This window comes from Metarhizium brunneum, chromosome 2 (assembly GCF_013426205.1).
Source record: "Metarhizium brunneum chromosome 2, complete sequence".
Classification (NCBI taxonomy): Eukaryota; Fungi; Ascomycota; class Sordariomycetes; order Hypocreales; family Clavicipitaceae; genus Metarhizium; species Metarhizium brunneum.
Window position 1 is genome coordinate 2,186,704 of NC_089423.1, and position 14,649 is coordinate 2,201,352.

Below are 14,649 nucleotides of genomic sequence, written 5' to 3' on the forward strand. Positions count from 1 at the left end.
CTCGACGTCGGTTGTATGCACGCCATGCTTGAGACAGTGGCAATAGCTCATGTCCTCGCTTCATGTCCTTTTGCCTTGCAGTGTACACATTGCTTGAGTAGAGATGCAGACCGCCATAACTGGCGCATCATGGACTTGGACCAGGCGATGCTTCATCTTGTTTCGGCCGCGGCCATGACGCCACGCATTTCGAGGCCGGGACAGGGTTGTCTTCCCTTTGTCCTTGCCTCTCCTCACTCCGTACGGAGTACTTGTTGCTACGAACTGGATCTCCCAGCAGAACGTGATCGAGTCAGTGGCTCACTCGCCTGCGCCTGCAAGGGTTGGCCATGACCACTTGACGTTTTTCAACAACCTTGGACGGCCGCTCCACCGCCAAAACGCAGCCGTTTCCTAGCACTAAATTAGTTGTCAAGCCTCGAGGTGCCTTCAATGTTATGCCTTGCTCCCAGTACTACGGAGTACAGAGTAGTACGTACTAGTACTATGCATGCACTGCTGCATGGCTGGTGGGCCGGGCGGCCTCGATGTCTGGGAACATTGCTAAATTACCAGTTGCTGAAGCTCTTTGTTTCAGTTTGGCAAGACAGGATCTATTCCTGCTGTCCAAGGCTTGGTGTGTGCTCACCAAGACGAGGGATTGTGACACAAGAGGCCGCCAGCCACCTGTCTAGTCTGCCATCGACATGCTGCCTTTACATTGTGTCGATGAACAGAATACTCTGATTGAACCTTTTCCCCAGTGGCAGACAGACAGTGAGGCGGCCAATGCTTGCAACAAATTCTGAAAAACATGGAATTAACTGAATCGCAATTTCAGTAACGCGACGCTGAGTCACGCCCGGAGACTTGTATAAGCCATCGGCCTCCTGGGTCATCAAGATCTCAAGAAAATCCCGGAAGAGAACCATGTCTTCAACATAGGCGGCCAGAAGATCGGTAGGAATGTATCAGGCGGCCAATTGCGCCTATTTTAGACTTGAATTTGTTTGTCGACATTGGTGATATTTACAAGTGCACCTTCCCTCATAGATGACCTTTCCCTCATAAAGTTACGCGACGATGGTTAGCAGTTACACAAAAGCTAGCTCATTCCCTTAAGTAATAGTCCCTGCAGCATACTTCTCGTAGAATCAACGAAAAATGAAAACTTTCGTTTTCTTTCTCGTCCATGTGATGTCTTTATTTGAAGATGCCGGCAAACGCCCCTCCAATTGCTGAGCCCGTGAGCAAACGGAAGAAGACCATATCCTGCCACCCTGTGACGAAGACACGAGAATTAGCATCAGTAATATGCCACATGGGAATTCAGCTCACACAGAAACGTTTGCTGAGGACCGCTGGAAGAATGTAACCGACTGAAACGGGCTTTTGGGGGTGTTGGATTATAATTTATCACGCATTGAGAGAATCCGCCAGTCTGTTGCTGCTTGAGGCACTGATACAATGCCCGCTTCGGCTTTGCGACAAAGAGCGTCATGCCGCATCACTGGGCACTTCTTAGAGACCCATGGTGGTTCTTCCGTTGACCTGGACTCGAGAAAACCGCTTCTTCTTATTTCACTGCTACCTGAGGATCTTATTTCGGATTATTTTCCTCAAAAGCAACGACTTTGCTGAATGGAAAACGAAACGTGCTTTCTGCATGGCATGTAGCTGGCAGGGGAGGTCATGGGAACCCTTTATATATTAGTTTTACAACAGTCTCTTCAACAAGAACGAGCGGTCTGATGGTCTAGTGGTATGATTCTTGCTTTGGGATTTCATATTCCTAAACAGTATCCTTACAAATTGCAAGAGGTCCCGGGTTCAATCCCCGGTCAGACCCACCTCAATTCTTTTTTTTTTCATTCTTCAATTCCCAACCTAGACGGAGTAAAAACTGGCAGTTTTTGTGGCTAGTAAGTAGGTAGGTTACGGCCACTTTTTGCGGGTGCTTGGTCTGTGTGGGGCCGACGCGTTACGGGCCCCGGCGCCATCATGAATAGGATTTTTGGATATCCAGCCAATCGACCTTGCGTCCCCCGTCGCCTTTTTGGAGAGTGCTCCGTACGAGCCACTCACCGCTTGATTATCCCTGTAACTAGTAGTAACCAACCAAACTCACATTTGCTATCTTATTCCAACGGCTTGGCCAGGAGTCGTCTGTCAAGTATGCGTGTGCTCAGTATGATTCTCAAACGGCTTGACGGTATCGCTGTCTAAATCCTACTTCCTCATAAAATATGCCAACATGCTGCTGGATGGCATTGGTGCCTTTAAGCAGTTGTGGGAGTGGGTGGTGATGCGATAGACGCAGTCAGTCACCAGGAATTATGACGATGAGTTCTTCCAATTTAAGCAAATGTAGCATTGTTAGTGTTCCATTGCCTTGGCGCCCGAGGAGTTGGTGAATGGCCTCAATGTTCGTTCTTATCGCCTGGCCACTTGCAAGACTGGCAGTGCTCGACCAATGGTTTTTGATTCCCCTTCGTTGACCTCATGAGAATTAGCCTCTGTATCATCTAATTCGGCAGACCTCGTGCTGGTTGCATCATCACGTTCTGCAAGACCTCACTGATTGCTTGGCACGTTGGGGCTCTGTGGCTAACCTAACTACCAAGAGTTCACCCTGAACCAAGGCATACTTATTGATGATATACTACAGTATGTTGGCGGATACTTCTTGGTGGGCAAACATATTCTCTCACAGACCGTACGTTGATTGCCAGTTCATCCATCGATATACAATGCTCCTCGTCAGCAAAATTGTGCCCATCGACCAAACGGCCGAGTTTGCTACACAAAATTATGGAATTTTGATGACAGTGGAAAGAACACTATACGGTGAGATGTTTTGGTCAGTTTCTTCAAGTCGAGGTTGACAAGTCTGTTCCACAACGGCCGTAACTTGTATATAGACTCATTGGCGGCATGCCGTGTCTAGCCCGTGCCTGACTTATATCTGTCATGTATACGGGTGCATACGGATTATGGCAACGCAAAGTGGAATCATCTATTTTCTAGCCAAGTCGTTACAGCGTCGCATCCCACATCGCTGAGTTCTGTGCTGTCTCTTTCCAGTCCTACGTCAACTACCCGCACTCGTCTAATTGCTTCATCAACGCGGCTATGCACGTCTTCATCCCACTTACTCCTCTCCTTCAATTCCACAACGTTGACACTTCGCCTCATTAATTCGGCCAACTCTGCTGCCTGCGCCTCAAAACTGTGGCCCTTTGGCTTTGCGCGTTTCCTTGCTCGTGCACTCTTTGGTTTGGTGGTTGGCTTCGGGACGGGCAGTGCAGCCGAGTCAAACAAGAGAAGAGTATCGGGAATTTTGAGCGTCGACTGCCTCGGCGGGAAAACTAGGTGGGATTTTCTTGGCGATTTGATGGGGTTTGGTGTAATCTCCTCATCGCTCGTCATGTTATCAATGAGGGCTGAGTGTTCTACCGTCATGAAGAATGATTGTGGCACAATTAAGCCTGGACTGTGAAAGAACAAGCTTGGGCTCGCAAACGGATCGAATAAATTTGACGGCATGTCAAACAAGGCGGGCATTTGTTCTTGCAGCCTGTGTAGTTGCGACCCTTCTTGGGGCCCCGGGGGAGCTGTTGTTGCCTTGGCCCTTTTGGGTGGCCTATTAATACGGTGGTCGGGAAGAAACATGGTCCAATTGTATATCCCATTGTACGCAATGAGGCCTCTAACGCCGAACCTCGCGTGTGTATGGGCCTCTGTGAGAGCTAGGGACGCGGCTAAGCTGGCACCAAGGTATGATCCGTAAATGTAAATGTCGCGCCTCTTGTGGGTTGGCGGCGGAAAATTCTCAATGAGCCAAGCAAAGGCAAACGAGGTGTCGTGGACAGGGGTCGGCCAATATAACGGGCTGAATACTTTATTTACGGTTGAGACTTCTGGCGAGGGTTCTGAGAAGGGTCTCCATCTGTAATTTATACTGGCAACTGGTCGTTTTCCAAGAAATGTTGGTAGTTTGGATGCCGAGCCATCAGGTTGGGGGAAAGGAGGCATGTGTATTAATAGGGGCTCAGTTGCAGAACTTCCAGGCATGTTGAATAGGCTGGACGCTTGTAAGTATTTCCTGGGTGGCATCATCTTAAACATCAACACGGCTACCGTAGGGCGACCTACTCGATGGTGACATGTCCTGCAGAACCGCATCTTACCTCCACTCTCTCCGGGGCCGCGCTGCTGAAGGATCTTGGGGAGGAACCATGGACGTTGACTCGAAGCAGCCGGCGGCACAGGCGCATGGTGATGCAGCAGCCCAGGACGAACAACCTGTCAATGTACCATGAACGCGTAGAATGGCCCCTGGAAATGAGGATGCAGGTTGCAAAAAGCTCCTACGATGGCTGCCGCACATGTCAGCTTTTGACGTCTAGCCTTTGAGCACAACGTACAGCACTATGCCGCGCCCAAGTGCTCAAAGTGCCTGGGCCCTGGGGGTTGGTGTCGGTGACGCAATAATTGGATTGGATCTGCTTCGTGGGTGGTAATGGCACTTACCAGGAATCGACCTCGAAATCCAAGTTTTCGATGGCCAATGCAATGGCTGGCATGCTGGCCAGTGGTGATGGGTTTGGTGTCGGGACTACAGCATATGTACGATTGCATCGATGCTGTCGACATTGGTGCTTGGTGGTGGTGGTCAGGTGGTACCAGACAATTCTGGGCAGGCACGGGTAGATCCACATGAGCACACGGCCCTATGCAGATCTATGTACATGTGCATCCTTACATTAAGTGCTTACTTACTTTCTTTTATGCAGGGCCTTCAGGAGCCCAGCTAAAAGACCAACCAGGGCCAGGCGATGCATGCTAAGCATCCACTAGATTTTAGAGGCTTGTCCCAATTGACATTTGAAGTCAAACGGTTGGCTAGCAATCGCTCCCATTGGAAAATGCGATGGAGTGCAACTGCCAAGCCGGCAGGAATTGCTTGTTCGATGGCTACCGTGCGCATGTGGCGAATCGGACACAACAAGCAAGAACAACGTCAATGGCGCCTGCTTCTTTCTCCCAACATTGTGCCCCCCGTGGAGACGGCATGGTCGAGAACGCCAGTCTAGGCCGCCCGTCAACATTGAATCCTTCTGCCCAAGGACTCAGACCTCAAACGCATCTTGACGGGGACATCTTCGTTTTCTCCTCTATTTCTGCCTCCCTCCCTCTTGCATCCTTATTCCATACCGATGAGCCATTTCCTCGCAGGCATATCCAGCTCCAAATCCCGTACCTAAGTTTTAAAACCGGTTTCTGGACCCAATTGAAACCCCGAAATCCCGAAACCTTCAACCTTCAACCTTTGAGAACCTTCATTCCTGACCTGCTCGGTACTCTCTTTTCTCCTCGACACCTGTCATGCCTGCAGCATCACCTACCTACAGCTTCATCTCTCCAAGGTACCTGGATAGACACATCAGCCTACGAGGCTCGACTCCGTTGAACCCGAGCGCCCCGGCCAGTGTCCTGGCGCTCTTATTCCCTTGCCATGGATGACGGCAAGCATGGGAAAGCCATTGAGCATCATGCTTCAGACCTGGATAATAATCTCAGCAAGCAGATGTCACGGCAACAACTGCAGCACAAACGCTCTCGCGAGACACGTTTCCAAAATGACTTGGCGCATCTTATTCCTAGGTGAGTTCCTGTCAGTATCCGGCACATCTCATTCATTTGTGCTCCGTACACCCGCTCACACAGTCTCCGCCTTAGCCGATGGTGGTTTGCTTCCTCTGCGTTTCCCATGATCGCAGCCACCCTTGGCCCCGTCGCCTCGGCTTTCAGCATCTGCGCCTTGGGATCTCAATGGCGCCAAAAACTGGTTCCTGGACAGAATGTTGACGATGCGGTATTTATACAGGACCCTGCTTGGTACGTTGCAGAGTTGACCCCGAAACCTAACTTGGCCTGTGTTTTGAGACTAGCAAACAAGTGACTCGGTCAGCTAATATCGTCCCTGCTATATAGGCTCACCATTGTGAATGCCATCCAACTAGCCGTGGCCTTGGTCTCAAACGCTTTTCTTTTGTTGAATATGACTAAGAGAGTTCGCTTTAGTATTGCTCAACCTATCACAATCATTGGATGGTATGTCCTCAACACCTACCTATCTCTGCCGCAACTCCGCCATTCCACGCTGACATGGTTTGTAATAAATAGGTACATCTCTGCCATATGTCTTTTATCCCTAAATGCTACCGCTGCCGGTCCCCTTCAGTATAATCTTGATCCACCACAGGACTACATCTGGTCACAGGCTTTCTATTACGGCATATGGGCAGCCATTCTGTACTTTGTCGATGCCTCACTGATGGCCGTGACGTTTTGGGGAGCCTCTTCAGGCCATTACCCCAAGGACTTCAACCTTACCCGTAGCCAACGCACCCTAATGCTTCAGACTATCCTCTTTCTGATGTATCTTCTCCTTGGAGCCCTCATCTTTTCGAAAATCGAGAACTGGAGATACCTAGATGCTGTTTACTGGGCCGACGTGACGCTCTTCACTGTTGGTTTTGGGGACTTTGCCGCCAACACGACGCTGGGATGCGCGCTACTTATCCCATACGCTCTCATCGGGGTTATCAGCCTTGGTCTCGTTATTAGCTCCATTCGAAGCATGATTCTCGAACGTGGTAGGCGTCGACTGGATGCTCGGATGGAAGAGAAGAATCGGAGAAGATTCATTCGCACAATGACAAAAAGTGGCCACGATGAAATCCTGAGCCCGATTGACGATGATACAGTCTCAAACTGGGGTCCGGAAAATGCCGGTTTGCCACAAAATGAATTCGACCGCAGAAAAACCGAATTTCTACTGATGCGAAAGATTCAACAACAGGCCTCAATTCGTAGAAAATGGATGGCAATGGCAATATCTACCGGCGTGTGGATTTTGTTGTGGCTCGTTGGTGCCGTGATTTTCGTCAGTGCTGAAGAGCCATATCAACAGTGGAACTATTTCGATGCCTTCTACTTCTGCTTCATTTCACTCATGACTATTGGCTATGGAGATCGTACGCCGAACTCGAATGCTGGCAAGTCATTCTTCGTTTTCTGGTCACTATTGGCACTGCCCACCATGACGGTTCTTATTTCCAACGCGGGCGACACGGTTGTCAAGTTTGTAACAGACGCAACAATTCGTATTGGCAACATTACAATCCTGCCCGGTGAGGATGGTTTCACGGGGAATGCAAAGTATGTTGCCAATCGTGTTTCGTTTGGCCGTCTGTTCCGCAGTGCAACCATTACGATTCGGGAGCACGAAAGGGAAAAGAGAATACGTAAAAGGGCGGAAGACTTGACGGGCTTCGACCCCAAAGATGTTAAAGACACAGAAAAACAACAAAACGAATCCAGTCATAGTGGTGGCTCGGCTTCTCATGGACACCGAGAGGACGATGAGGAGCGTCAAGGAAAACACAAACTTTGCCAAAAAACCGAAATTCCTGCAGGCCGCCCTTCTTTAGCACAAGTACAAGATCGTCTCGACGACCTACCTATCGGCACGGAACTACATCTACTACTCGTCAAGGAAATTCAGACTGTGTCCCAGCATCTTAGAGAGCCTGAGCCGCGGCGATATACATTTGAAGAGTGGGCATGGTATCTGGCTCTAATTGGAGAGGACGAACGGGACCCCTTGAATCACCGAAAAGTGCTTCCTAAGGCGAAACACAGACGGACCAGAAGACACAAACACAAACACCACAATCGTCATCGTGACAAGGCGGAGCAAGGTCGTGATCCACCTCAGGACGATGTTGCCGAGACAATTCGAGCTCCACGACCATCTATGCAGCTAGCAGCACCAATCCCAGTCCAACTTCCTGATACTGACGCCCATCTCAAATGGTCTTGGGTAGGCAATCGTAGTCCTCTCATGGGTGGACAGGAAGAAAGTGAATGGATTCTAGATAAATTGATGGAAAGACTAGAAGAATCCCTTTGGGAAACTAAAATTGACGAAGACGATGCCAATTCGCCATGAGTGTATTTGCTTTAGGAAACCGGCGTTTTGGGAGGAGATGGACTAGATACCCTATGAGTTTGAACCTGGAGGTGAAGGGAAAAACCGCTGGGTTGTCATCAAGCTTACGCATTTGAAGACTAACTATGGAGTTTTACGACGGACAGCATATGATATATCGCCACATGGCTTGAAAGCAGGTATTAAAAAATATGTCTATGTAGCATAGGTACCTAGGTATCTTTGGTATTCTGCAGATCCTTTATTAGTACATGGCTACGTCTGGTACTATCATACATAATATGCAAAGCAAGTATCCTGTGAAGAAAACGCCTGTCTTCATGTCTGAGGATGCAATATTGTATAGCTCGCTGTTGAAATTTTTCCAAGTCGAAAAAAAAAAACGTCAGTTGCTAATTCTTTCGTGTACAGTTCTCTCCAAATAGAGACATAGAAATACAGGTAAATGTGTACAAGTTTGATACTCGGATTATACGCTGTGTTGTTTGTTGACTGGTCCCCAACAAATCAGTTACCACCACCAATGAGAAGTCTTCTGTTCCGCTTAATCACAGCATTCAGACCCCTTTCCAACTTCTCCGTCTCCTTTCGAGAAGCTGCCAAACGGACCTCTGCATCCTCGACACTCATCAGAGAAATACCACCAAGGCCATTGGCAGGACCGATTTTGCTAGCATCAGCAGCCGGTGCGCCGCCGGACGAGGAAAAGTCCTGCATGGCGCGCGCGCCGTCAGGGGCACTATAAATACCCACGCCAGCAGCCGCATCTGGGCCATAAAAGTAGGGAGCCAGCGCGTTAAGACTAGCTGCCGCGGCATCACGAAGTGGAGATGCTCCCTTAGGGAATCCCATGTTTGCAGCATCCAAGTTAAGGCGCGGCAGGACATACTGATTAATGTAGCTGAGGGCATCTTCTCGCTGTAGTTTGCCAATGGGATCCTGGAACTGGGGCTGTGCTGTGGTGGGAAAGATGTTGGGACGGCCATTTGGAACTGCGCGCCCCTTGATGAGAGAAAAAGCTCCGCTACCTGGCTGATGTCTCGGGGCCACAAAGGCACCTGGATTATCAGCCGTACTGGCGATGGCGGCTTGCAGGTCGAGGAAGGCATCTTCTTGCTCGGGTGTCAAGCCGCGGATGCAATCCCCATTGGGTGTGATGAGCATTCTGCTGCCATCAACATGGAATTGTTTACGAACCGGCTTACCTGCTCGAAGGGCTGTGAGGTCATCGTCCTGGATCTCGCCACATTTGCAGGCATAGTCCTTGCAGTATACTGACTTGCTCGCGCCATTAGCAGCCTGACTAAGATCAGCACGTAGCGAGCTGCTGCTGACCAGTCTGAGCAGCAGCAGCTTGTCCAGAGCCGAAGTCAAGAGTGAGCTCTTGATCTCTTGAAGCACAGAGGCTGGTCCAAACTGCTGTCTGTCAGCCGGGTCTGATGACTCAATCGGCTCGGCGGGCACCGAGTTGCCAAGCTCCGCCAGTTTTGACGGCACTGTTGGTGATGATGCTGGCGTAGGAGGTGACTTTGCTTGTCCCTTTTCCATGTCCATTTCCTTGTCTTTATTCTTAGCTGCTCTTTTCTGTATCGTCCTACTTTTAAAATCCGTCTCTTCAACAACCTTATCATTCACAGATTCATGCTGTACAGGCATCTCTGGCTCGGTCTTCGAAGGCTCAGAGGCTGAAGTTGTCGGAGGATCGGGTTTTTCTCGAGCAACTACCGCTTTGGCGGGCCTCTCTTTCTTTTGTTTCTTCTTGCGGCCAATGACTGGTGCATGCTCCTCAGGCTCTGGCTTTGATGCCTCGGCTATAATCTTCGTCTCCTGCTTGAGAGCCTCCTTACGCTGCTTGCGTTGCTGGCTTTTTGTAGTAGTTCGCACGGCGGCAGAACCAACTTTGCTTGGCGGAGGCGATCCTGCGCGGGATGCTGATATGGAGGCAGACACTATGGAAGCTGTGTCACTAATCATCTCGCTTCCTGGGGTGTCTGGTCTATGCGAGATAGAGACAGCCTTGGAAGCCACCGACTGTACGGGGGAGGGCAGTGCAGGAGACTCTGGAGCCCTGGGAGTCGGCATAAGTCGCAGTGTTCGGGGTCCGCTTCGATGGACTGGCGAGGGAAAGCTAGCTGTGGCCGTTGGTAAAGGAGGAAAGGTCGGTGAGTCTTCAACCGGCTTATCCGTGCCTTGAAAATCATGGCTTGGGACGGATTTATCCGACGGCGGCTGGATACTGATAGTGGAGGGTCTCTTCTTGATCGAGTCCGACACCGTGGAGGCAGGTTGATCATGACTGCTAGCAGCCTTGTCAACAATTCTGTTGGCCCTCTTCTTTGCCGCTGGGGTGGGTTTGGGGGTTGGAACGACTGGACTAGCAGGGGACTGAGTTCGAGCCTTGATGGACTGCGACGACCCCAAGGCAGGGAAGTCCTCATCTCCTGGGGGTGAGGATACTGACTGCTGTTCAAACTGAGGCTGCGATGGCATGTGCTTTAATACCCTAGCTTCAGACGTAGACGGCCTGCTATTTTTCGTCGCCTCCAAACCAGGAGCAATCACTTTTCGTGGAGTCTGCACTGGCGTAACAGTACCATTCTCCAGACCAGGTGGAGGAGGTGCCTTGAACAATGTAGATACGGCTTCAGCTTGGCGATGTAGGCTCAACGCCGGAGATGCCATCGCTGATATAGGAGAATTTACCATTTCTGGGAGGATGGCAAATCCAGGAGGTACAGATCGCGTCATTCCCATATCAAAGCCGAACCCTGATCCAGCATAGAGTCCTTGTGGTTCATCGGAAACCAGGGCATCGACCGAACTGGTTGCTTCGTCTAACGAAAGTAGCTCGTCCTCTAAAAAAGTATAAATGTTAGCATGGTGCCAAAATGAACTTTTTCTTACGCAACACAGTCAACACCGGCTGAGTCTACAATACGAGGCCAAAGTTTAAGTACATGAAAGACAAACAGACAGTTGCAGATCATCCTACGGCCTCCATCATCGTCTTCCACAGGGGGGACAATGAAGGGAAAGGCAGAGTTGGAGAGAATAGACAATGTTGTTATATTCTGACCAAAGATGCTACCCTCTCTGGAGGCGTTGCACCATAATGTGAGTTGTTAACGTACATAGAAGGGGTGTATGTGTGCGTTGTGGAAGACGATGATGGCTTGCCTGGCGTGATCCTCCAATTTCGTCCCCAATGCAACAAGCATGTAACCGACTTGAGGCAGGCCTGGAGCAACCCAAAAAAAAATTTAAAAAAAAATAACAATATTGAGGTTGACACTGTGTTACCTCTCTGCGCCATTCTGATCCCAGATAAACCAAGAATAAGAGCTGACGCCCTGTGCAAAAACCTGCCGCTCACCCTGTGTGGGGGATACTTGCGGCGACCACGCAAATGCCTGCTTGATCAAAACAAAAAGATATGCATATCTTTGTGCTCCTTGGAGCAAATGCAGCCCCAATTTCTCGGTGATTATACCGAAAACATGCTAATGAAACGCCAAAGCCAACTTGAGAAGTACACTAAGAGCGAAAAGAGCAGAATTGCTCGTTTCAAAACATGAAAGTTAAAGGAAGTTAAGGGGGGGAAAGACATAAACCATGGCCCCATACTCTGTAGGTCTGTTTTTTTTCGACTACCAACGCCCGTAGCCGGTGTTATACATCATGTTAGGATTGTACCCACCTTGGCTCTGACCACCACCGAACAGTCCTTGTTGCCCGGCAACTCCGGCATTGCTCTGTGACTGATGCTGCTGCATTCTTGCCTGCAGGATACTCGGGTCGGCAAGATCTACTAAGCCACTCCCCCCTGAGGAGGAAGTGTTAGCATGTCTGTGCTTCTTGCCCTTCTTCTTCTGCTTCGACCCAAAGTCTTGGAATGCTCCAGGATGGTTGCCGTAGAGCGATGCCAGGAGGCCAGAAGCAGGAGCTGGGGTGGAGGTAGAGGGTGGTGGGTACTGGTTTGAGAAAGAAGAAATCATGTACTCACGCTTTCCAACATCTTGAGGCTGGGTGCTGCCTCCTCGATTGCGGCCGATGAGAGTTTGGAGTAAATCGTTAGAGGAATCCTTGTGGGCTCCGCCAAATCCTGAGCCAGTGCCGAAACCCTGACCAAACATACTTGGCGGTGTGCCTGTAGACTTAAGGCCAGGCGGAGGGCCAGGCATAGATGTGGCGTAGAACTGGTTGCTCGACTGTGATTGGAAAGAGCTGGGCATCATGGACGACTGCTGAGCCATGATCCTAGGATTAGCAGCCAGTTTGATATTGGTAGTAGAGTTCCCAGCATCGTTGGCGAAGTTGAATCGCGAGGATTGGCGGTTATGGCCCGAATTTTGAAACGGATTCTGGGCAGAGATACCGGGCGGCATTTGGTCCGTGTAGCCAGCCTGCAATCGAAGTGACGCCAGCTGTTGCGGTGTCATGACTCTACTAATATTACCAGAGCCCTGAGGAAAGCTGGAGCCACTCGATGGTGCGCCATAGAGCCCGTCTGTACTCCCACGTTGAATCGGAGGTTGGGTGCTAGACTGTCGTTGATCAAAACCGTGGACATCCCTACCGAGCTCTCGGTCCTCAGGTTCGCCGCCAAGAGCAAGACTGCCCCCAGTTTCGGGTTCGCCTTCAGATGGTGTATGTGTTTCAGTCTGGTCTTCCTGGTCGATTCGCGACTCTTCGTCCTCTCTCATAGCCCTTCGCTTCTCGCCACCTCGGATATCAAACATGGGTGGATGAGTATCATCACTAGCATTAGCGGTAGTGAAGACTGGCAGCTTGCAATCTCCCAGGGTCTTCAATAGAGCAGCGACAGCACTGTCCGTTGTTTTGGGCGACCGCTGCTCCTTCTCCTCCTGAGCGGAGGTGGAGGCTTGAGGCTGCGTCCCGTATGGTTGTTTGCCTTTGTTCGCGACAGACTGAGCAGGTGAGACATCGGCGTCGTCTACAGCCTCTTGGGTAGCCTCCGTTGTTGCTGGAAGCGACATGGAAATAGCCGGACTGGACGCTGCACCGCTAGTGGCGTAACTACCTCTCCGACTGCGCTGAGGATTTCTAGCCCAGTTTGCAGACGACGGCAGTGCAGATGAGTCAATGCCATTGTCAGAGCCATCTCTACTAATAGTACGCACCATCGGTTGCGAAGCAGGAGGAGGAGGGGTGGGGTGCGGAAGATGTTGTCGGGAAACTGCGCGAGATGAACCTCCGCCACCACCTGGTAATGGCCTTTGTGTATGGATACTGTTCATAGATGAGAGATCTTGCCGGGTGTAGCTATCCTCCTCATCTCCTTGCTCGTGAAGGAACATGCAACCAGGATTATTACACTTTTCGTTCTTCAGCCAGGCAGAGCAATACTTGGTGGTACCATGTTGAGCTTTCAATATACGGTCGCCATTCTGAGAACCGTTTACTGCGATGATGCATTTCGTTGCTTCCTCGGGCTTTTCGAACGTTACGTAGATGCCAAGTGAATGATGTTGCCCATCTGGACTTTTGCGGTTGCTTATGGATATTTTCTGAATATTGCCATACTGACCGAAAAATTCGGGTTTTCGTAGAGTCTTGAGCAGTTCGTCTTCACGCACCGTTGGTGCTAGTCCAGTGATATAGACTAGGTTCTTCTGAACGACTCGGACGCCGACAAGGTTTTTACGATTCTCCTTTTCGGCTTCGCGTTTTTGCACTTCTTTTTGTCGTTGCTCCTGTGCTCGCTTCTTTTGGTTCTTCTGAATGTTGGCGCGAAACTCGGCAACTCTGAAAAGTACATGTTAGTATAACTTGATGCTCGTGCACGTCAGGTAGACAAGGTTTCGGCAAAATAGGATATGGAAGGGGCACTCACTCTTCCTGAGTAACCACCTTCCATTCTATCGTCTTCTCATCGTACGGCCGTCTGCAAGCCGGACACAGGCCGTTCATGTTGTTCTTAATATTGTTGAAGCAGAACTGGCAGACCTGCCGGGCACCGTTAGTTTCAATGTCGAACAGGACGTCGAGTCGCCAAGGGAAAAGGTAAATGGACGAACCTGGTAGCCGCATGGACAAGGCCGAAAATTTCGATCCGATAGATCGAACTCCTCGATGCACAGAGGGCTGTTATTAAGAACGTCGTAAGCTTGTGTAAAAGTTGAGGGGGTGCCGGACACGCGAAGCACTTGAGGGAGCGAAGTGCGGCTGGGCGCGTGTGCGTCGGGGGGTCCTGGACGAGATAAGACTTACCAGACATCTTCTTCTTCTTCTATGAAGGAATCTTGCGGTGCCATTATGTCTTTCTGTAACGTGCTATGTAAATATCAAAGAAGAGGGGATGCGGGCGAATATTAAGGTATTGGTATGTAAAGGGTATGCAGAACAAGGAGGACATTTGGGCAGGATGATGATCCATCCGGAAAGCTTTGGCAGAGAAAGTTCACTTTGCATTAGTCCTAAAACGGTTTAGTGCTCAATGTAGCCTCACGTGATATTCGCTCCTTTGTCAGCAGGGCCAGCTTTCTTCGTGGTTGGCGAAGTGCCCAATGACAGGGCCTAGATTTGCCATTTGTCAACGAGCTATGTCCTGTGCCCGGCAAATCCTCGGACACTTTTCTGCTGTAGCAGTTCGTTCCCATCTCCAGTTGATCCCGAACCTGAGGACCATC

At 50.2% G+C, this 14,649-nt stretch overlaps 3 protein-coding genes and 1 non-coding gene across 4 annotated transcripts; 2 read left to right on the forward strand and 2 right to left on the reverse strand.

The window, feature by feature from the left end:
* The first annotated feature begins 1,724 nt into the window (after positions 1-1,724).
* G6M90_tRNA00000039 lies at positions 1,725-1,828 on the forward strand. The gene has a single exon. It is a non-coding gene; the product is annotated as a tRNA-Pro (tRNA).
* Positions 1,829-2,991: 1,163 nt separating this feature from the next.
* G6M90_00g036170 (uncharacterized protein) lies at positions 2,992-4,053 on the reverse strand (the record flags this gene model as incomplete). Its single annotated transcript, XM_014691524.1, has 1 exon — positions 2,992-4,053. One exon carries the CDS (start codon positions 4,051-4,053, stop codon positions 2,992-2,994), a length of 1,062 nt encoding a protein of 353 aa, XP_014547010.1.
* A 1,444-nt stretch (positions 4,054-5,497) lies between these two features.
* On the forward strand, positions 5,498-7,999 carry TOK1_0 (Outward-rectifier potassium channel TOK1; the record flags this gene model as incomplete). The annotated part of the gene is made up of 4 exons (XM_066130178.1): positions 5,498-5,646; positions 5,722-5,880; positions 5,977-6,096; positions 6,169-7,999. The coding sequence occupies 4 exons, from the start codon at positions 5,498-5,500 to the stop codon at positions 7,997-7,999; spliced, it is 2,259 nt and encodes a 752-aa protein (XP_065986169.1).
* Positions 8,000-8,506: 507 nt separating this feature from the next.
* MOT2_0 (General negative regulator of transcription subunit 4) lies at positions 8,507-14,274 on the reverse strand (the record flags this gene model as incomplete). The annotated part of the gene is made up of 5 exons (XM_014691527.2): positions 8,507-10,854; positions 11,697-13,765; positions 13,854-13,966; positions 14,038-14,104; positions 14,231-14,274. 5 exons carry the CDS (start codon positions 14,272-14,274, stop codon positions 8,507-8,509), a joined length of 4,641 nt encoding a protein of 1,546 aa, XP_014547013.2.
* Between the last annotated feature and the right edge of the window lie 375 nt (positions 14,275-14,649).